This window comes from Lissotriton helveticus, chromosome 1_2 (genome assembly GCF_964261635.1).
Source record: "Lissotriton helveticus chromosome 1_2, aLisHel1.1, whole genome shotgun sequence".
NCBI classification, from domain to species: domain Eukaryota; kingdom Metazoa; phylum Chordata; class Amphibia; order Caudata; family Salamandridae; genus Lissotriton; species Lissotriton helveticus.
Window position 1 is genome coordinate 181,870,726 of NC_136058.1, and position 21,477 is coordinate 181,892,202.

Here is a 21,477-nt window from a genome sequence, read left to right on the forward strand (position 1 = left end):
GACCCTAATAGCTTGGTCCGTTTGTCTCGGGGGACCAGCTCAGGCAACCTCCAAGTGGGCTCGGAAAGCCCCGATCTGAGCAGCCCAGCACTGACGAACTCAGCGACCCAATCCTACTAATACAATCCCGGAAAACATGGCTCACACTGCATCGAATCTCCCAACGAAACCTCCCTTTTCAAGGAGGGAGAGAAAGAAATTGAAAAAACAATCCAAGAAACAACGTTTAGCCAAAAGAAGAGTGGGTTTTGACGGGCCAGCGGCTCCTAGCATCTCAGATACTAAATCTTAAGGCCTTCCTTATTTTCCAATTTTCAATCTGGCTTCAAAACCCAAGACGAAAACCACAGAGACAAGCACGACCCAGGTGTGCATCAAGGATACATCAGAAAAAACAGGACCACCGACACAGGATCCACCTTTGGGAATACCTCTGGCTCTGGGAGTGACTGAACCTCAAACTACAACGGCAACGCTCGGATCCCTGCCAAACAAAATCAACGGTACACCCTTCAATGTCTCAGGCCTTGGGAGCATGAACAACACTGCACAGCCCAAGGCAGCTCTGCAAGTAGCTCGTAGCAGCCAAATCAACGTTTTGACAAGAGATTCTCAAACTGCACCAGAGGGAGTAGTGACGGGCTGCTCCACGTGCCATCCTCCTGAGCCAACAACCAAAGTCTGCGGGGACTGGGCTATACAAATGCAGAGGCTTCACCAGCCCCAACTTAATTATGCCCCGGGAGTGTAAAATCTCCAGGCGGTGACTAATTATTCATCAGGAGCACATCCGCAACAACTGGAGGTGCACGTATCCTCAAATAACCCAGCCAGGAGTCTGAACCATCAAACCCCGGAAAAGGATGGTGAACTTGTCTTCCTTCCTCAATATGCCCACAAGGGCCCACACGACATCCTCAACAGAAACAATCTGCTCCGGCTATTTAACAATATTCCAGCACTGTCCGGGGTCAATTCTTCGGACCTTACCTCGGTCAAGTTCTCCACAACACAAGGCAAAGGGGGCTCAGAGGCAACCGTAACAACGTGGTCCCGGGAGTCCATAAGGAATGCATTCCTAGGCGAAGCAGGCACATTTGAAAACTGGGGAATTGAAACATGGGTACCAACTAAACAAAAATATCCTCACGTCCTCCTTCCGTCGTACCCTGCAAGGAAGCATATTAGCGTTCTAAAGGGGTCCCGGGGCGCAACCCATGCTTGGCTCCCAGAGGCGACGAAAGTGGACAACTTTATAAACATCTCATGTAACAGTAATCATCGCCTGGTGAGCTGCAAAATGAGTCACTCTGTCCGTGCTGCCGATGCAAATCACGCCCCCCCCCACCCAGAGCCTTCAAGCACTTCTGCCTGGCAGTGTTCCTCCTAACGGGGAAGTCAACCGGTCGAATAAAAATCTGACTATTACGTCCTGGAATGTGGCTGGGCTAAAGTCAACATTTGCCTCTAAATCTGCCGTGGAGTACCTGAACAAAAGCGATATCATCTGCTTACAGGAGACTTGGTCCCTAGCTTCAACACCACTTTTCGGCTATTATGAACTTTTCCAACCAGCTACTCAGGCCAAATCACACGGAAGACCCTCAGGGGGCCTCTCTATTTACATCAAACACAGATGCAAGATAACGGTGACCCCTATTTTTCGGAACTCAACGACATGGCAGACAGTATTAATTAATGGCCTATTATCTTCAGGCAGGGCTTTACCCACGCTTCTAATCAACTGCTACCACAACTCAATGAAAACCTCAAAAACAACCGCTACAGACCGATTGATTAAGCAGCTGGCAGATCTGTTATTGGAATTTGCATCAGCAGAAGTTCTGTTAAATGGGGATTTTAACATCAAAGGTCTGGTTACCAATGTGGGTCCGGCCTTCAGAAGTAAAGAACAAGAAGCCATGATTACATTCTTAATAAATCACAATCTATGCTCCGCAAAACAAATTAGATTAAATCAGAATCCCGGGACTTATTTTCCACCAACCTTTAAAAACATCTCCACAATTGACTATATTTTCCTCTCACCGGCTCTAGGAAATAAGTTAACTATGATGGAAATCCCCAACCGCCACGAAAGTGACCATAACCCCTTAACGGTAACAATGGAATTGCTAGTGCCAGCCGCCGCGGAAATAACAGTTGTGGGGCACTCAACGTTGGCTGAATTCCATACCTTAGTCAGGAAAATCAAATGGGATTCATCAGGTTCTGCCAAGGTGAGCACTTGGCTTTCAGGAGAGACTCCTAATTTCAGGCACAGCTCTTCCAGGGACCTACACCATCGTTGGGACAGTGCGATCAGAAAACTGCAAAATCTTTTAATGGGAGCCGAGGCCCAACAAAAATCTTAGATCGACGCCCGAAGTGGATCTATGACCCAGAGTTAATTATCAAAAGAAAAGCCCTAAGGAGGGCTGTGCGTCAGCACAAATTGAATGGCACGGCGCACCTGGCCCACAACATGGTATTACTACGCAAGTCTTTCAGAAAATCAGTATGGGCCGCAAAGAGATTAAAAGAACAAAAAGAGTGGATAAAAATATTCGCCCTACTAAAGGGCAAGAATTTATCCCAGTTCTGGAACTATATGAACAAGCTCCGCTCGTCGAATAACAACAGAGGGAACGCAGTTCGCGAAGAAGTCTGGGCCCAGCATGTAACTCAACTATATGGCAGCGTCACGTCAGACTCCATGGTGACCGATTTAAGAGACACTGTCGACCTAACGATGACCGAACGCCACGAGCTGACCTCTGCAGCCGAAGTCTCCAAATTTCTGAAGGTAATGAAAAACGACGGGGCTCCCGGGCCCAATGGCCTTCCTGCTGGGGTATTCAAATGTGCCTTGGAGGAGTGGGCCGAACTTCTTGCCTCATTATTTAACAACGTGTTTATGACCCACCAGCTACCAGACTCTTGGCTTGGCTCGATCTTATGCCCCATCTTCAAGAAAGGAAACCCCTTGCTCCCAGCAAACTACCGCCTTATCGCCCTACTAGATCTGGAGGCGAAGGCATACGCCAGGTGCCTTCTTAAGCTTTTAGAAGATTGGGTAGCAGAAAACAATATTTTACCTTACTTTCAGACAGAGTTTCGCTCCTCAGCCTCCACCATAGATAACATCACAACCTTGGCTTTTCGGAGTCAACAGGCAGCACAAAAAAATCATCTTCCACTATATTGCTGCTTCATTGACTACAGCGCAGCCTTCGATAAAGTGTCTTGCGACATCCTATGGAGGAAACTGGATAAATGGGGGATTCCACAGAACCTGCTAGGAGCCCTTATCTCTCTGCAAAAGAACACCTGGTTGCGAATTAAAATTGGCCCCAAGACAGTCTCCAGAAAAATTGCCACCGGAGATGGCTTGAAGCAGGGCTGTGTTCTCGCCCCGCTTTTGTTCAATCTTTACACTGCCGACTTGGGATCATATCTGAAGAAAAGCAATTTACTCCCGCCAAAGCTGGGTCCTGCTAAATGGGATCTGCATATTTTACAATACGCGGACGATATTGTCATAATGGACCAGACAAAAACGGGGCTTCAACGAGCATTAAGTAAGCTTTATACATATAATATGGCCAACGCACTAAAAATCAACCAAGAAAAGACTAAGGTGATGATATTCGGAAGATGCAATAACAAGAGAAGTTTAAGGTGGCACATTGGGCCTGCAATGATCAACTCAACAGCAAAGTATAATTATTTGGGAGTATGGTTCTGTGAGACTTCAAGATCAACAGCTCATTTAGCAGCTATGAAAAAGAGAGCAGGTGCAATAACATACTCCCTGACTCGACTGAATCAGTCTCTGAGCAGCCCTTCCGCAGAACTGATCTTGAAAGTGTCCAAAGCCACATTACTCCCCGCCTTAAACTATGGGCATCAGGCCTTTCCCGGTGCATGCTCTGTCAGTCTTGATCACGCCCAAGTTTCCATCTACAAAAAAATCTTTTATCTCCCGAAATTCATTCAGAGGGCAAGATTACGTCTGGAGCTGGGCCTACAAAGGCAGTCAATCTACTGCGAGGCAGACACTTTGAAATATTTCATACGGTCATTAAAAGCAGCAGATACCACTCTAAAATTCCGCCTAAAAGAGATCTTTACCATCCCTGGAAATCCGTGGAATCGTCAGATTATAAAGGCCATCAAATCATTAGAGATTGACAGCTCCCTGCTAACTTCAGACACAATTCCAGACTTAGTGTGGAAAAAAGTCATCAACAAGCAGGTGAAACTAATCTCCCATCGGATTGACCTAAAGGCTTTAAATACACCAACTGTCTTGCTTCCCTTGAATGTTTCATACCAGCCTGGGGTACCGCATTTTTACCTATTGGAAAATTTTAACGCAGCTGCACGGAAAAATATAATATTTATGCGCCTATTAGGCCTGTGCTCTACGGCCTCCCACAGATGGGCTCCTTCAAAGGAGGGGGGGCCTGCAGACTGTGTTCATACCATAAAGAATCATGGCCGCACCTTCTGTGTTGTTGCCCTGCCATGGACGCCCCCAGAAGGCATTTATTAAAACCTTTATTCTTACAATGGGGCACCAGGTCATGCTGGGAGGCTACGTCTCTGTGTTTTACCTCCACAGACATTCAAGCGCTTGCTAGGGTTGGAAAGTTTGTGAGACTCTTGGCTAATTTCTTAACACCCTCCTCGGCTCCTGCGCTTCCTGTCCCTCCCACCCAAAAACTTATCACTGACTTTTTTTGTCCCCTGGTTTAGCACCTCCTGTCCTACTCTTTTCATTTTTGGACTTTATTAGTAACTTAACATCGGTAGTAATAAGACCGTTTTTAAATGTACAGATTTTTTTTTTTTTTTAAATGACAGTGTATTTCTCCAGTTTTGTTTTTTGATGTGATAATTGTGTTAATATGGATTTTTTATAGCAAAGGTTTTAATTAACTAAGCTAAACAAATAAACTAAACTAAAAAAAAATAAAAAAAACTACAGGAGGAAGGCAAAAAGTTCTGGGATGACCCTGCAAAAAGGGCCAAGTCCAACACAACCCCCTTCCACCCTAAAACCAGGGTAGACTAATCAATACCTTAATAGGCTTCCCTGCTTGGGGTGATAGAACACGGACCCTGGCCTGCAACTGCAGGGGCATACACCAGTTCCTTGCCAATCTGAACCCATTTGGATCCCTCTTTCCATACTCTCAGGGCCCATTACGCTAACCAATGGGGAATCGTTCTCCTCACCTGTGGGTACCATCTGTGCAACACCTAACCATAGCTTGCTCACAGGTGGGTCCCAACAGACATACAGTACCCACATGGCCAACACAGTGGTGGGGCCCAGTCCACCACCGGGGTGCGACTCCTGTCCCCCTTCAAAGGGCAACTCTGTCCACCAGGACAGCAAGCCACAGTGGACACTGACAGCTGCCAGCGATGAGAACCAGGCCCCACCCAGGCCTATGATGGTTCTACAACCTCTGTGGCGTCAGAGAGCGGGGGGTGGGGGGAAGGGGGCAGTAGCCCCAGGTGCCTGGCACCCTTGGTCCACTCTCCCTCCTGTCAAGTCAGATATGACATCCTGACACTGACTCACCAGCCCCGGGCCTGTACCTGGTGGCTGGAGAGGAGACTGGGGTGGGCTTTCCCACACCTCCTCCTCGGGGCTCTGCACCCTCCCACCTGGATCGGTACCCCCTTCCAGAATTATCAGGGCACCTGTGGCAGGTGTCCTGCACAATTCGCACACCAGTCCAGGGGTTCTATCCTGCAACTGGGATCCCAGCCTAATGTCTGTACCCTTACACTGGGCAGAGGTCAGGGTTGAGGCTTTCCTCTCCCTGCCCCCTTACTGGGGCCCTGCACCCTCCCACCTGGAGCGGTGCCCCCAGAAGACAAACCAGTAGGGGCACTGTTAGCAGTGGCCCCTTATTCCAGGTCAGAGGGGACACCCTGAACCCAGCCCTCCAACCCAGGGTTTATACCCTCTGGTAATCCAGGATTTCTAGGGGGTACACTAAACCCCCTCCACCCCCCCTCTCACCCCCCCAAGGGAAACACACTCCTCTGGAGTTGTGTAAGAGTCTGTCTGGTACAGGACCCCAGCCTAATGTCTACCTGACCGAGCATGAAGATCTCCCAGGCCAGAAGTGGCCTCACCAAGGTCAGTCCTGGGGTGCTCTGGCCTCAGAGCTGGCAACCCCTGACCCACTGGCCCTTCCACTGGGGACCACATCCCCCTCTCACCCCTTTATCTGGACTCATGCCCTCTCCCTACTCCTACTGAAGAGGTGCTGCCAGACACTAGAGCTGGTAGAATGCTAGTTACAGCAGTCTCCCCCAGCTCAACTGATGTCTTGGGATCTCCCTAAGGGGACTGTCTCCTGGTACAGACCCGGCCCCCCTCCTGGTGTTCCCTCATGCAACCAACCAGGCCTTGAGACTGGGTTTCAGGCACCTAGGGGCACAGCCCACTCCCGTTCCTCCTGCTCTGAGACAGGACATGGGACCCTACACCCCTCCCACTACTCTGGGACCTATCTGGGTTACAACAGCCCACTCCCACCACACTGGGTTGGGGAGAACCTGAGCCATCTCCTTCAGGATCACTCCAGTTGCTTCTTTAGACCCTCTTGAATGCACCAAAAGGTCTGCCTCCAGTGGGAGCTCCCTGGGGTCAGAGAACTCACACTCCACCAGGCGTTGGCATATCTCTGGAAAACAGGAACTTAAAATATGAACTCCACAAATTGAATCATACAACCCCACACAGATGTTAACCAAGCTAACCTTTGCCTTACCATCAATTGCCTCACACACGTACCCCACACCACTCTCCTGAGATTAGCAAGACAGTGTCTGGCGGTCTCAGTTACTCAACCCACACTCTTCTGGGAGGTCTTCACACACCAGGACTTCTACCATGGGGGAACCCCTCTTCCTGCACCTCTCATCTAGAGTCAGTAGAGTGTCCTGCCCACCACTAGGACTATGAACCCATGCGCCAGTTCCCCAATGCCCCTGTTCCCCAATGCCCCTCAGGGACACACTGCACCACTGGAGCTACGTTATATCCTTGAACCCCCCTGGTGTTTGTTAACCCCCTCCTTCAAGTCAGGCGCCACATTTCTAGGTGTGCGTACTACTCCCTCAGCACTAGATAGCTCAATTTTGCGGTCACCATCTGAGCTGGACTCCACCGCCAACCCAGCCAAGCTAACTTCCTGAGCTACATATATATTTCTTTTTCTTGGGCTAATGCCCTTTTGGTCTCAGCCCTCTCAAGCCCCTCATCAAGCTCTCTCAGCCTCTGCTCACAAGCAAGAAGCCAGCCATCTTTTTCTGCTTCTCCCTCTCTTTCAGGGAAGTCCTCCTCCTCAAACTCAACTGATAGTGTTGGCCCCCAGCGGGGTAACTCAAAATGAAATAGGGATACCTCTAGATCCTCCCTGGATCTTCTCTTCACAGGCATCCCCCTTTCCTTGCAGAACACACGTAGCTCCCTTATTGTGTAGATGAAAACGTGCCATAAGTCAAGTTCCATTTTGCAACAACTACCCAGAATCTCAGTATGAAAGATACTCCCAGGAGGACACGAGAAAACAGAAATAACAGTATGTTGTTGCGTAACGGTCTGTACAATACCAGTAGTGTACACCAATCACTGTATGTAAGTTACAAATGCAAGTCCAGGATCCACACCGCTAACCACCAATGTTAGAAATGGGGGTCTCTAGGTGGCAGAGGTAGGTACCTTTGTCCACATAGAGGCCCCTACTTCTAGTCAGGGTAAGGAGGGTACACTCCTAAAATAACCCCTGCTCACCCCCTTTTGGCATGAGCAGATAGGCTTGAGAAGATAGGCTTATCTCAGAGGTAGTGTGTAAAGCATTTGTGAACACATACAGTAATACAGTGAAAACACTAAAAATGGACACCACACCAGGTTAGAAAAATAAGTAAACTTTATCTAAAGCAAAACAAGACCAAACAACAAAAATCCACAATACAGTTATCAAGATATCCTTAAAAATAGGTTATTCACTCAAATAAATCTTGTAGCAACAAATAACTCTACCTGGAGTTATAACGACGTCGTGATCAGTAAAAATTTCAAAGTACGGCGCCGACAGCGAGGTGCGAGGCGTCGGGCCCAAAAAGAACAGTACCTTGGAAACGATGAAAACAAAGACAGTTCACGGGGTCGGGGAGGGGATGGTTCGTTGGCGCCACACGGCGTCAGTTCCTTATGACCCCAGGGGAGGTGAAGCCTCTGTTCCTTACTGCAGCGCAGGGGAGGCGAGACGACTGTTCCTTACTGCGCGGGGAGGTGACGTCACAATGTCACCGAAGCCTCAATTTCTTACGATGACGCGAGGTCGATGGTTTTGGGGATCACCCAGGTCGATCATCGGCTCCACGATGATGAAGTCGGCTTTGGAGTTGATTCGGCATGGCAGCAGGCGTCGGACCTACGTTGCAAGTCGGAGCAGCGCTCACGGCCTCGGTGCAGGTCACGGCATCCATCGCCTGTCTTGCAATTTCCATCTGTAGCAGCTGAAACAGCAGTTCCAGATGCTAGACAGAAGGGGGGAAGTCTCTGTGTCCCTGATGCTTCAGAACAGGAGTCAAGCTCAATTACAAGCCTTGGAGATCTTTTCTTCAAGCAGGTGACAAAGCAAAACAGCAAAGTCTTTTTCTCCTTTACGTGGCAGCAAGCAGCCACTGCAGGCCAACTCCAGACAGCAAACAGCACAGGGGCAGTTTTCCTCCTCAGCTTCTCCGTTTCTTCTCCTTGGCAAAGGTTTCCTCTTGATTTCCCAGAAGTGATCTAAAAGTTTGGGGTCTGGGTCCCACTTTTTATACACACAAATCCTTTGTTCTCTAAAGGCAGAGAGTGTTTGTACCCAGCCAAAACCAGTCCTGTCCTCACTGGTGCAACTTCCTGGCAGGAGGTTGAGACAGCATTGTTGAAGGCAGACCAGGCCCAGGCAGGTGAAATGGAAAATTCATCCCCTACTCTAAATGCAATCCAGGTCCATTCAACCCAGCCCTGACTCATCAGACTTCTAGAGACACAGCCCTTCTCCAGCCCCGGTCACTCAAAAGCCAGACATGCAATACAGAAACCTAGCAGAGGCACACTGGATGGTTAGGCAAGAAAATACCTACTTTCTAAAAGTGGTATTTTCAAACACAGAATGTAAAAATCACCCTCACTAAAAGATCTATTTTAACATTCTGTGTTCAGGCATACTAAACTTTATTTTCCTATCTTGTTCCCTGGGACAGTTATAAGATGTTATAAGCAATCTTCCTATTCTGCCCTATGGGAACAGATAGCCTTGCAATAGTGAAAAACAACATTGTTAGTATTTCACTATCAGGACATGCCACACACATCAGGGCGTGTCCTACCTCTCACAAACACTGCACCCAGGGGCATACCTTAGCGGTGACTAATATGTAGAAAAGACTGGCAAGTGGGTGCACTTGCCTAGTCGACATGGCAGTTCCAGACTGCACACTGGCTCTGCAATGGCACACCAGAGTTACATTTTACAGGCTGCTTCTGTAGGTGGCACAATCAGTGCTGCAGCCCACTAGCAGCATTTGATTTACAGGCCCTGGGCACACACAGTGCACTATACTAGGGTCTGACAAGTAAATCAAATATGCAAATCATAGAATCACTAATCCATAATCCCAATTTACATAGAGAGCATATGTACTTTAGCACTGATCAGCAGTGCTAAAGTGCCCAAAGTCATAAAACCAACAGAAACAGGTCAGAAATAATGCAGGGGGAAGGCAAAAAGTTCTGGGATGACCCTGCAAAAAGGGTCAAGGCCAATACAGGTCATACATCAGAAAAGTTGCAATTGCCGTACACCTTTCCTGACAGTTGAAGAGTACACTTGTTGAGGGGTGGATGGTAACAAACAACCTTAATATTATAGCATGCAAACAAAATGTGAAATATATACTCTGCAGTATAGCAGGGGACAGAAACATCCCCTGCAATCACCTATATACAAGACTTTTAAAACATTTGCTTTTATTGAATCCATTTTACTGCTACACGTGTTTAAAAAGGTAAAACTACTAATAGAAAACTCACTGAAATTTCGTCGCTTTCAGTGCCTTCCAAGACCCAATGACACTGGAAGATTTCACCCAGAATAGGGTTGTAGGGTTTTTTAGCAACAGATCCTTTTCGTCCCGCATGAAAAGCTGATAAATACCATTTTACCACCTGTACCATCCGATCTTTGGGATCCTTGTGTTCTCCAATGCTGTAAAATAAAACAATATTGATGCTTAAGATCTCCATTCTATTCAATCAGATTTGTAGAGAGTGTGGCTACACAAAGGTGTCCCAGTGCTAAAATCAAACTAGCACCAACCCATACATCAGCCAATCTTTCACAGATTTTCTACAAGTAGATTATCGTTCTATTTTGCAAAGTCTGATCGGCAAGGAGTTCCATAACCTGGAAGGCATGTACGAAAAAGAGGGGCCTCTTCACCTTGCGCTGAGAATTCTTTGTTTGGGCCATCATAAGACATGTAGGGCTCAACTAGAGATTGTAATAGCTGAGGAACTTTATTGTGATAGGCCCTGTGAGCAATACGGAGGGCCTTGAACTACACCAGCAGTTTAATCAGAAGCCAGTGAAGGTCTGCTAGCACAGTTCTTACTGATTGAAGCCTGGGAATATTTAAAAGAATGTGGGCAGCAGTATTTTGCATGACCTGAAACCTTCAAATTACACAGCACAGGGAACCAAATACAAGGCTTCTGTAGTTCAGACGAGATATTACTAGTGCCTCTATAATAAGCCTTCTGGAAAAGAGAGGAAAGAGGTTAACACTTTCCAGAGCGCTAAGAGTATGCCATAGCAACCCGCTGAGAGGTTCTCTGCTTGGAATTCCATGTTGAACTTGTTGTCTAGCCAGACACTCAAGCTCTCTATTTTTTGTTTGATCTGTTTATTAGTTTTAACTAGTTGTAGCATACAACACTCGTCTACATTCACGTGCAATGTACAATTGTTCATTATATCATAAAACGGGAGATAGAGATCTTTGTTACAGATATGCTTATACTTCTAATTGGAACATATTCCAGTACATATACATTTTGTATTATGCTTTATAGATTCCAAACTGGTAACGTGTACCCTGTCGACATCTGATAACATGCAAGAGATCAATGAATTTATTAACCAACTTATATACTAACTCCAGGCCCAGCAATACTCAAAGATCACCCCTGTGGAATTTTACATGTGACTGCGTTTTCAGACAACCAATATTACTTCCGATGTGACATTTTACTATACATATGTTATCACAAGCACCATTTCACCTCTCCATCCCAACACACTGACAGACACTGAAGCTCTCAATGGGGTTTTTCAGGACAGGGCGTGGTTTCTAAACAGTCCCGCCAGGGATACAATGATTGATTGTTAAGGTTGTCCCCCAAAAATATGATCTGTCATGTCCCAGTCAAGTTTGAGGCAACAAATGGCCATCCAATTAGCCACCTCCCTTAAGCAGGGTGCAAGTTGTTGGGAATTGGAAGTGTTCTGGAGTGATGGACAGTACTATTTGGGTGTCATACGCATACGAAACTATTGACAAACCATGTGCCATCTTTTATTATAAATTGAAATCTGATAGAGATTAGTAAGACACATGCATACACACGCGTCCATTTTCATGTGCGAGGAAAGTGCCACTTTTTGGCATGGTGTAGGAAGATGGCTCTATATAGTGCACTAAAAAGAAGTACTCTGTGCAGAGAGTCCAGTGAGTCCTCAACTGGTTGACAGAGGCAAAAGTATACTAATGCTCTATTTGTGGTAGTGTGGGAGAGCAGTTAGGCTTATCAGAGGGTAGTGCTAAGCATTTGTTGTGCTCACAGTGGCAATAAATAAGACACAAAATCAAAGAATAAATTTGATACAAATTTAGAAAAATATCAATTCTTTTTATATACATTTTTGAACCAAGAACTATGTTCAAAGGTAAGTACAGTATTTCTTCTGATTTTTCCAAAATAAGTAAATAGTTCAACGTTCTGCGTAATTAACCACCATACAATCCTATTGGAGGAAAAAAGCAGGTAGGTAAAGCACACAGCACAGACAATTGTAGGGGTCCACCTTCCGGGTTTAGAACAGCAGGAAGCCAAAGTTCAATGTTTTACAAACAGGTCGTCGGATGCGTCCCGAATTCCACCGGGAGCTCAGAGTTGGTAGCTGGTGTGCTCCGGAGAAGGGGGGCCCTCTAAAGAAAGGCTGCCCAATGGGACTTGCCAGCAAGTCTGAGAGCTCCAAAATGGGGGGCTAGGTCACTAGGGCCTTAGGGCCAAGGGAGCACAGCCGGTTCGTCGCTACCCCGGCCGGGTGGGCTGAGTGCAGAGCAAGTAGGTTTGCTAGTCCCGGTGCGTGAAGGAGCTCCTTATAGTCAAGGGCAAACAGCTGGCAGGGGTAGTACCCCAGGGATTGGTACTACATGGCTATGGCCTGCTCTAGAGCCTGAACACTCGGTGGGGAGACAGACCTGACCTTCCAGAGCACAACTACCTGGTCGGTTGCTGCATTGATCGGGCCGGGGAGCTCCAAGTCAGTAGACCGGACTCTGCAGTTTCAGTGCCTACAGTCAGCAGGGGAGTAGGTCCTCTACTTCGAAGGAGTTCTTGGGCAGTTTACGAAGACTGGTACCCCTCTGGGGTTCTTAGAGGCCAAACAGCAGCAGGACGGGACAGTTAACCTCGATTGCAGAATCTTAAAGCGGCAGGCAGGGGTTCACCGCCAAAACTACGTGGCAATCACTCAGTTCTTGGGTTCAGCAGCTCTTCTTTGTCCTCTTTGTCTTCAGGTCCGTTGAATCTGAAGTTCTGGGTTGAGGGGTGGCACCTAAATACTCAAATTAGGGGTGTTAAGGGAAGTACCAGGTAGGATAAATAGCCTACCTATCTTTAGGGTGACTACAACCTTCATATGACCACTTCCGGTAGGAAGAGGGCATAACCCTGATCCTAATAGGCTAGTAAAGACGGAGGATTGTGACAAGTAGGGTTCACATCAGCTGCACCACCTTAGGGTTAATGCTGGGCACACCTTCTAATCTAACTAATTTATCTGCCTGCCCTCCCGCCAAAAAGTGAGGAGATGACAGAGGGGTTGGCATCTTCCACTAGCTGGAGAGGCTTGGGTCGAATTTCAAAGGTGGCATGGCCTTTGAAGCTTCCAGCCCTAGAAAGCAGTTCCTGCTTGGATGAGGTGTGAACACCTTCAGCCAAAGCAAGCTTTGTTCCCGGCCACTGAGAGCAAATGCTCTCACCCTAGGAGGCCACTTGGTAACCCCACTAATAGTTGGTAGGTGTTCAGGGGGGTCTCTCAGGTGCCATCTGGGTGCGCTTACTAATAAATTGGACACTGGCATCGGTGCGGGTTCATAAAGACGAAATGTTTGGTATCAAACATATTGGGGTACAGCGAAGCCATCATAGGGCTGGGGAACTTGTTATGGGTTCCCTGTACATTTATAAGGTCTTTTTGGGAGGAGACCCCCCCCAAACTCCCATACTTACCTTAAATGTGTGGTAAAGGCCTATACGTGCTAAACAAATGCGGAGTAACAAATGTGTGGTGAAGGCATTGCAATGTACAAATCACTTTGCAAAGACTGTAACCTGTTTTTGACTAGTCTGACAGGGATCCGGCTAATCAGGACCCCAGTCACTGTGTCTCCTCCCTAGTTTTGACATGGTAAGTACTTCTGTACCTCCACAGTGGGCTACTGGTGTACCCTTGTAAGCCTCTAGTATATGGTACTAAGGTACCCAGGGCATAGGTACACCAGGGGTCTCACATGGGATTGCTCCGGTCGCGGTACTGCCTACGAGGACATATCAGAACCCTCGGATCGGGATAATTGAATAATTCCATGACTAAAGAAAAGAAGGAAGAAAGATCCTCTTGTGATAATACGCAAATACCGAGAATCAACACTAAAACATAGACCGAATTGTGTTTTTTAAAAAAAACATTTTTATTGAAAGCAATATAGGACAATCGGCAATCAATAGAGACAAACATTGAGTGCAAAAAACGAATTGTGTGTTTTAATTGTCCTGAGGAAGGTGGTGCGCACAGCAGGATCCACCGAAACGCGTCGACTTGGATTAATTTGATTGTTTTTAATAATGTGTTGTAGCATTTTATTTCATGATATATAAATTGTATAGCTGATACCCTCACAAGAAGTACATGCACATTTGAGGGGTATTTGCAAATGTTTTTAATATCTTTTTTTAAAATAAAAATATTTTGATGATACCTACGCCTTGGCAACGTAATATACATTTTCAGACTGTAAGTGCTTTTGTGGTTTCACTTGAGATGTGGGGTTCTGAGTGAATGAGAGGCTGAATGACAATAATCTCCAACAGAGATCTCCTAAGAATTGTAGGAAAAGTGCAGAAAAGGTAGTTATATGATAAACTTGTAGAGAATATAATCAAGGGAACTTTCTTCTTTTTTGTGATCACTTACCCTGTTCCCTTGTGGCTAAAGGGGTTACTTTCCTTCTTTTTATACTGCAGCATGTATCGTGCCACCCATGAGAGACCACTTAAACTGTGACTGTGACTACATGCCTGCCATTGCAGCCTGTGTAAGCTGGTGCTAGCACCACTTACAACAGATAAATGTTTTCATTTATCTGAGGGCACTACACTTAAAACCTGTAAGTCACCTCTAAGGTAGGCTTTTCAATCCTGGAGGCAGGGTGCTGGGTTGTAAGTGTATGGGTGCCCCTACATGAGCAGGACACCCCTAAAAACTCTGAAGTTGATTCTCCAGGCTTTGTAGTTGAAAGCAGCCATTTTTATACATATAGTGGCCATCCGTCATTATGCGATGGCTAACTATATAGTGGCTGTGTTGAACCTGGTACCAAACATGTTAGAATCATACCCCAACACTTATCGATGTTGGAGGTATGATTCCATGCACTGATTGGCTACTCCGGGAAGCTCCCATTACTCCCGGTAACAGCCTTCCAGGGTCTGCCAGCAAGCTAGTGCTGCTGCCGACCCCAAACATGATTCTACCCCCCTGCTGCGGAGCTGAGCTCCAGCAGCTAAAGGTAGAACAATATATTTCCTGTCACAGGGAGGTATGACCACCTACCAGACAGGACATAGTGTTTTGGGCTTGGGTGGGGCGCTTGCCAGCACCACCAGACTGCTTTGAAGGGCACATTTGGTGCCCGCCTTGCATACTCTGGTTTGAGCCAGTTCAGGGAGCCCTTGGCTCCCGCTTTGGCGTGAAACTGGACAAAGGACATGGGAGTATCCTCCACTCTGTACAGCCCCTACTCTGGGAGGGACCCCTGAGTCATCTTAACCCCTTTCCTATGTTATGTAAGGGCTTACCTGTGGGTGGGTCCTCAGATTCGTCGTGAGACAAGACTCGATCCTGAAATCACATCACTCTTCAATGATCTGGACACTGGGACTTCGCTTGGAACGACACTCCATCACGGAAGACTCCTGTTGCTCCTGGTCTAGCTGCTCTGCAAGTCTTCTCCATTGTCTGTGTTTTTTCCCGTTTCTTCAACAGACCTGTGGGCATCAGGGCACCTGAAGTAATATCATTGGAGTGAAGGAGTCACTCCCCTGCATCTGCAGGCACCGCAATGAAACTGACCGGTCTGCTACTCCTGATGTCCCACGGACTTCGAAAGGCTCAGAAACACAGGTGATGGTTCTGCAACTCCCTCGAGGCCTGACCTGTCCTCTCTGTAATTTTGAGGCAAGTATCCCTCGTCAGAACCCCTGGGACCAAACCCCTGTGCACCATGTCGACTAGCCATTGCCAAGGCTTGTTGGCTCTGCACTTCAGAGGTCTTTGGGCTACTAGAAGTTGCTGAATCTCTTTCTGCCAAGATTAGCATTCTCATCACATCCTCTGCACTGTGGGCCTTCATCTTTTGTGAGCTGCTCAAGGTCCTATAGTGACTCCTGTGCCTTCAGCCTATTGGTCCTATCAAGGGTCTTCTCCTGCTTCAGTGGGCTCCCCTGCTTGCTCAGGGTCTGCTCTGACTCTCCTGCTTGTGGTGAGCCCCTTGGACCTTGCTGGTCCCAACATTGCTCCTTCTTTGCTTTCCATGCTTGTTGCTGCTGCCAAGGTTTGTTGGTGCTACAGCACGATACCGAACTCCTGGTACTCGACGTTCGACATCTCATGCACAGCCTCCAAGTCTGCCTCAGCATTACCTGGTCCTTACAGCTGCAACAACAAGGTCACCATCATCACTTCTGCACCTTCCGACATCGGTAGGCATTGCTCTTCCGTGCCTCCTGGTGATTTCTAGATGGCATAGATTCTGTCCCGTCTGCTTGCAGGGTCTTCTCTTCAAGAATCCACCCTTGGACGCCACTAGACTCTTACAAAGTCTTCACCAGTGGCATCTTTTCTGAAGTCCTCCTTTGTGGTCTACGGTAGAATCCGACATCATGCCGCACCTATGCAGCCAGCTTCCCAGGTGTAGGTAACCTGGTTCCTGGGGTATCCATGTATGGGGTGACTCTCCAACCTTCTGTCTTCCATGGAGTTTCTCCAGGGTCCAATAGCAAGGGTCCTTCTTCAAAATGGACACAGCGAATTTCCTGGTGACTTCTGTAGAATACGTGTCTGTTTCTAAATTCTGCACACAGCATTCGAGGGGTTCCTGGGTAGTCACCTTGGGTGGTTCCTTGTCCCCCCCAGCTCTTCTGAGTCTCCTGCTTCAAGTTCCGACTTTGATCGCAGTTCCCATTCCTTTTTTTTTAGTATATTGGTTGGTCTCCCCCTGGGGACCACTGTGTATTGTGCTTACTTACCTATTTGCAATTGAAATATTATGCATGTGTTTCGATATCTCTGGGTAGGAGAGATACCAATGTGTTAGTGAGTGTTGTGCAATAAACAGACATTTTTATATATACACTGTGGTTCTTTTTAGTTTAACCTACACTACATGATTAGATATGGAAAAACAAGCTGCTTAACACTCCTTCTGGGTAAGCCTGAAGGCTGCTTTCTATGGTTGTCTAAGACCACTAAAACCACCATAGGGGTTGCCTGGAATGGTGCAAGGTGCTTCACTTAAATAAGTGTGCACCATATACTAAGCCAGCCTCCTTCACTCATAGTGTCTGTAGGCAAGCACACAGAGATGGACGCCGTGCCGACTCTTCGTTTTGGTTTGCACCCAGACACGCAGCTTGCAATGGCAGTTAGCATGACTTGGGTGAGGGGTCCCTAGGGTGGCACAAATCCTGCTGCAGCCCTAATGGACCCTCTTCAGCCCCAAAGCACAAGGTACTAGGGGTACCATTTATTCAGAACTTACAGGGGGGTTGAAGTTGTGCGAATTGTGGAACACCGGTACAGTTTTGGGGAAAAACTCTGGCACCTAGGGACCTGGTTAGCTGGTACCTAGTGCACTTTCAGTCAAAATCACAACAGGTATCAGGCCAAAAGTGGGGATGACCATGTCAAAAAGGGGTACTTTCCTACACATGGTCACCCCTCTAGGAAGCTGGCTCTTAATAAAGTATACCAAGAGAAAGTATGTTGTGTAAAGAGTCCAGGAATCCCTTATAATTGGACAAGTGCTTGCTTTAACAATCCCAAGGTGCTCTATCTGTGGTAGTGTGGTCGAGCAGCCTTAGGATTATCAGAGGAGGTGTTAGGTATTTAATGCACACACATTCAAAAAATGATTCACATACTCAAAGGCGCTTTACACCAATTTAGAAAAATGACACACACACACACAATTCAACATCAAGAAGTTCGTAATTAGTAATTACTTTTCAACTTATCACTTTTACAGTTTTTAGGAATGTTAGCGAACATTGCATTCCTATGGAGCAAAGACCATTTACTACCTGCAGGTACTTGCAATAGGATTTCAAAGGTCACCTTTAGGCAGTGGGGCAATAGGGGCCCACGGTCCCAAGATCCACTAGCAGTTCAGTTTTACCTGCCCTAGTGTGTCCAAGGGCAAAGTTGCTTGATGGGCTACACGGTGGGCAATGAGGGGAGTGACCTAGAAATAAACTGTAAAGGGGGACTTTTGGACAAGTCCAAGAGCTCCCAATGGGGAGCTCAGTCTATGAGTGACCTGGGAGCAAGGGGGAGCAGTCAATGTTTGTGGACCCAGGCCGGGGAGCTTGAGTGCAGAGGATTTTGGTCGACTGGCCCTTGTGCATCGTAGGCAGTCACTGTTCTCGGTCTAGATCTGCGAAGGGGGACAAAACAGGACATCTGGGCCACTCTCTGAGCTAGACTCTGCAGAGCGGATCTCCCTTATCAGCTGGTCAGTCTTTGGATTGCTGGAGTCCAAATGGCACTCTACACAAGAGTTGGTTGCGTCAAGGGGTCCGGTACCCAGGGTATTGGTGCAGGAATGTAAGAAAGTGGCTCTATATGTACTTGACCAAAGTAAGGTACAGTGTGTATAGAGTCCCCAATCTACAGAGGTATAACAGAGGTTAAAGTCAGATCTGACCTTACTCTCTAAAGTGGTAGCTTGGTCGAGCAGTAAGGCAGTATCAGAGGACAGTGTAAAGCATTTGTTGTACACACTCAGTCAGCAAAAGGTTTCACACACTCAAGAACTGAACTCTAGGCCAATTGTTTTTATATCAAAAGATATAGCGGTTTTATTTTAGAACCAACAGGTATCAAAATATACTTTTCTCAATATGAGTGACTTTTGGTAATTACTTTGCAGAGAGGCAATAGACTTGGTAAGTACAATAGTTACTGGGGTTGCAATAGGCAACACAATTCTAAACACAATTTAACATTGAAATCAATGGGTTTTTATATAAAAATGAAATTGATTACTTTCAGGACTACTTTGCTAACTACAGGACTGGATCCTGGATTCAGTCCCGGACCTAAGCTGTAAACAGTTAAGTAAAAGCGTTTTGGTTACAGTTGTAATTTTTAAAGGCTATAAATGTATTTTCAAAGTTGACACTTAGAAACTTTACAGAGAAAAATTAGCAATGTAATCCTATGGAAGGAAATTCAAGTCACAGGTAAAGTAGGTTCTCGTTACTTTTGTGCTTTTGTGTCCTAGGTCCAGCACTGGGACCTCTACCTAAGACAGGTAAGTATTTACGTTTCAGTAGTTGGTACGATTTTTAAGGAACATTTGTAATTTGCAAAAATCTACACTTAGAAGAAATTTCAGAGAAAATCAGTCAATGGTTTCCTATGGAAGAAAATGCAGGTAACTGGCAAGTACAGTTAATTTACTTTTGCGGTTCAATACCGAACTAGAAAGTACAGCACTGGCTTCTCTCCTGATCCCAGGTGAGTATTTTGGAAATCGTTATTCGGCTGATTTTAGAAGAATATTTTAAAGTTTCAAAAATCGACACTTGGAAGAAATTTCAGTTTGCAAACCAGTCAATGTTAGCCTATGGAAGGAAAGTGGGTTATCGGCTTTCAGGTGAGTACTCGACTGGTGAGGTTAAGGTTGTGGGTATAGACTCAGGGGTCTCCCAGGGTCAGAAAGGTACAGTTGTTACACCCTCAACGGCACTGGGGCAGCCGGGTGCAGAGAGAGTAGGCCAAATGCAATCCAATGGAGGGTGTTGGGCCTTTGGTTGGTGACTGCAAGCTGGCAGGCCACGCGACTGTGGGAGCGGCGCTCCTGGTCACTTACTCATGGCAAGTGGGGAAGTAGAGTATGGTAGTAGTTGCACTTCCAGCGGTACCTGGGCGGCTAGGTGCAGGGTGCTTTTGAGCTGTCGGGCGCTCAATGTTATCCAATGGGAAAGTTACAAAGTGAACAAAGGCTGCTGGCTCGGGGACGGAGATTCTAAAGGTGCGACCACCACTTCGAGAGGTAAGTTGGGTTCTTGGAGTAGAGGTAAGTACCCCAAAGGAGGGCACAGGGGGCTGTGGGGCGCCGGGTGCAGGGGTGTCTTTGGGTGTCGGGAAATCTTACCCTCGGCTGGTCGCGGTTTGAGGGGTTCCTGGTTCTGAGGCTGCAGGCGTCGTCTGGGTCCTCGATGAGGGTCTTTGGGAACTGGACTTCGGGTCCCAGTCGCCGGGGGGACATCCTCGTGGTCTTGGGTCACTCGGGCACAGGCTAGGATCGGCGGGTGCAGAGTGGGTTTGGATTTGCGGTTCCTGGCTGGCACCAGGGGTATGGTTGTGTGCAGGGTGGGTTTGGATTTGCGGTATCCTGGCTGGCACCAGGGGTATGGTTGTTGGAGCAGAGCCTCTGCTCAAGGGAGTCCCAGTCTTTCAGAGGGTCAAGGCAGGCAGGTCCTCTGGATGTCCAAGGTTGCTGTCGGCAGGAGTCAACGGGATTTAGCAGAGGCAGGTTCCAGGGTCGACAGGCCGGTAGGGCTGGGGCCAAGTCAGCTGGTGTCGTCCTGTTGTTAGCAGCTGCAAGGCGGGTCGTCTTCTTCTTGATCTTCTTTCTTGTTCGCTTATCGGGATCTGAGAAAGGAAGGTTCAGGATACTGAATTTAGCGGCGTTACAGGCAGGGCAAGGGCATGGACCAACAGGTCCCTGTCCTGGGGTGGGTACACCCCCTAGTCTGCTCCTCTCCTGTAGGAGGGGGGCAGGAGCCTAGCTGTGATTGGGCAGGGCTCCCCATCTTCAAGATGGCCGGAGCCCGGGGTCATGCTTCACCTCGCCTCCCCCACCTGAGGGGTGGGGTTGGCACAGGCTGGCTCACCCCCCTTCCAGACGTAGGGTTTCCCGTCAGTCTTCCCGCCAGAGTGGGGGTCAGAACTTGTGGGGGCCAGTTGCTGAGTACAGCAAGTGGTCTGGAGAAGCTCACAAGGGCGGCAGGCCTTTAAAGCTTCCCCCTGCCCATCCTGGGGGAGGAGACCTAGCACCTCACCCAGGATGTGCATTGTTGCAGGCCCAGGAGAGCGGGGGGCTCTCCACCCAGGGGTCGAGCAACATGTCTGCTGTGTGGCAGCCTAGGCAGCCTCTCAGTCCAGACGTGGATTGTAGGTTAGGTTTTCAGGGGGAATCTGTAAGATAACCTCTGGTGCATTTTACATTAAATCCCACACTGGCATCAGTGCGGGTTTAATTTGCTGAGAAGTTTGATATCAAACTTGTCAGTCTTCAGTGTAGCCATTATGGTGCTGTGGAGTTCGTAATGACAACCTCCCTGTACCGTATACTCTTAATTGCATCACCGCACTTACAGTGATCAGGAATGGCCCTGGGTACTGTAGGGGCACAGGGCTCATGCACCTGTGCCCACACCACTGGCATAGGGCACTCAGCTAGAGGGGTGACAGAGGTATGTCATGGCAGTGGGTCCTGGGGGGCGTGGCACACAGGGATGTGTGCCATGTCGACTCTTTGTTTAGTTCTGTACTTAGACACTCAGCATGCAATGGCAGTGTGTGGGCGTCCGGG

General features: G+C 47.6%; 1 protein-coding gene across 11 annotated transcripts in view; it reads right to left on the reverse strand.

The window, feature by feature from the left end:
• Positions 1–21,477, reverse strand: part of OSBPL9 (oxysterol binding protein like 9) — a 1,511,872-nt gene that overhangs the window by 340,922 nt on the left and 1,149,473 nt on the right. For all 11 annotated transcript variants that reach the window (XM_078670721.1, XM_078670755.1, XM_078670745.1 and 8 more), the window contains one exon: positions 10,121–10,295. In XM_078670721.1, coding sequence (XP_078526847.1) covers positions 10,121–10,295 — 175 coding nt within the window. The remainder of the gene's footprint in view (positions 1–10,120; positions 10,296–21,477) is intronic.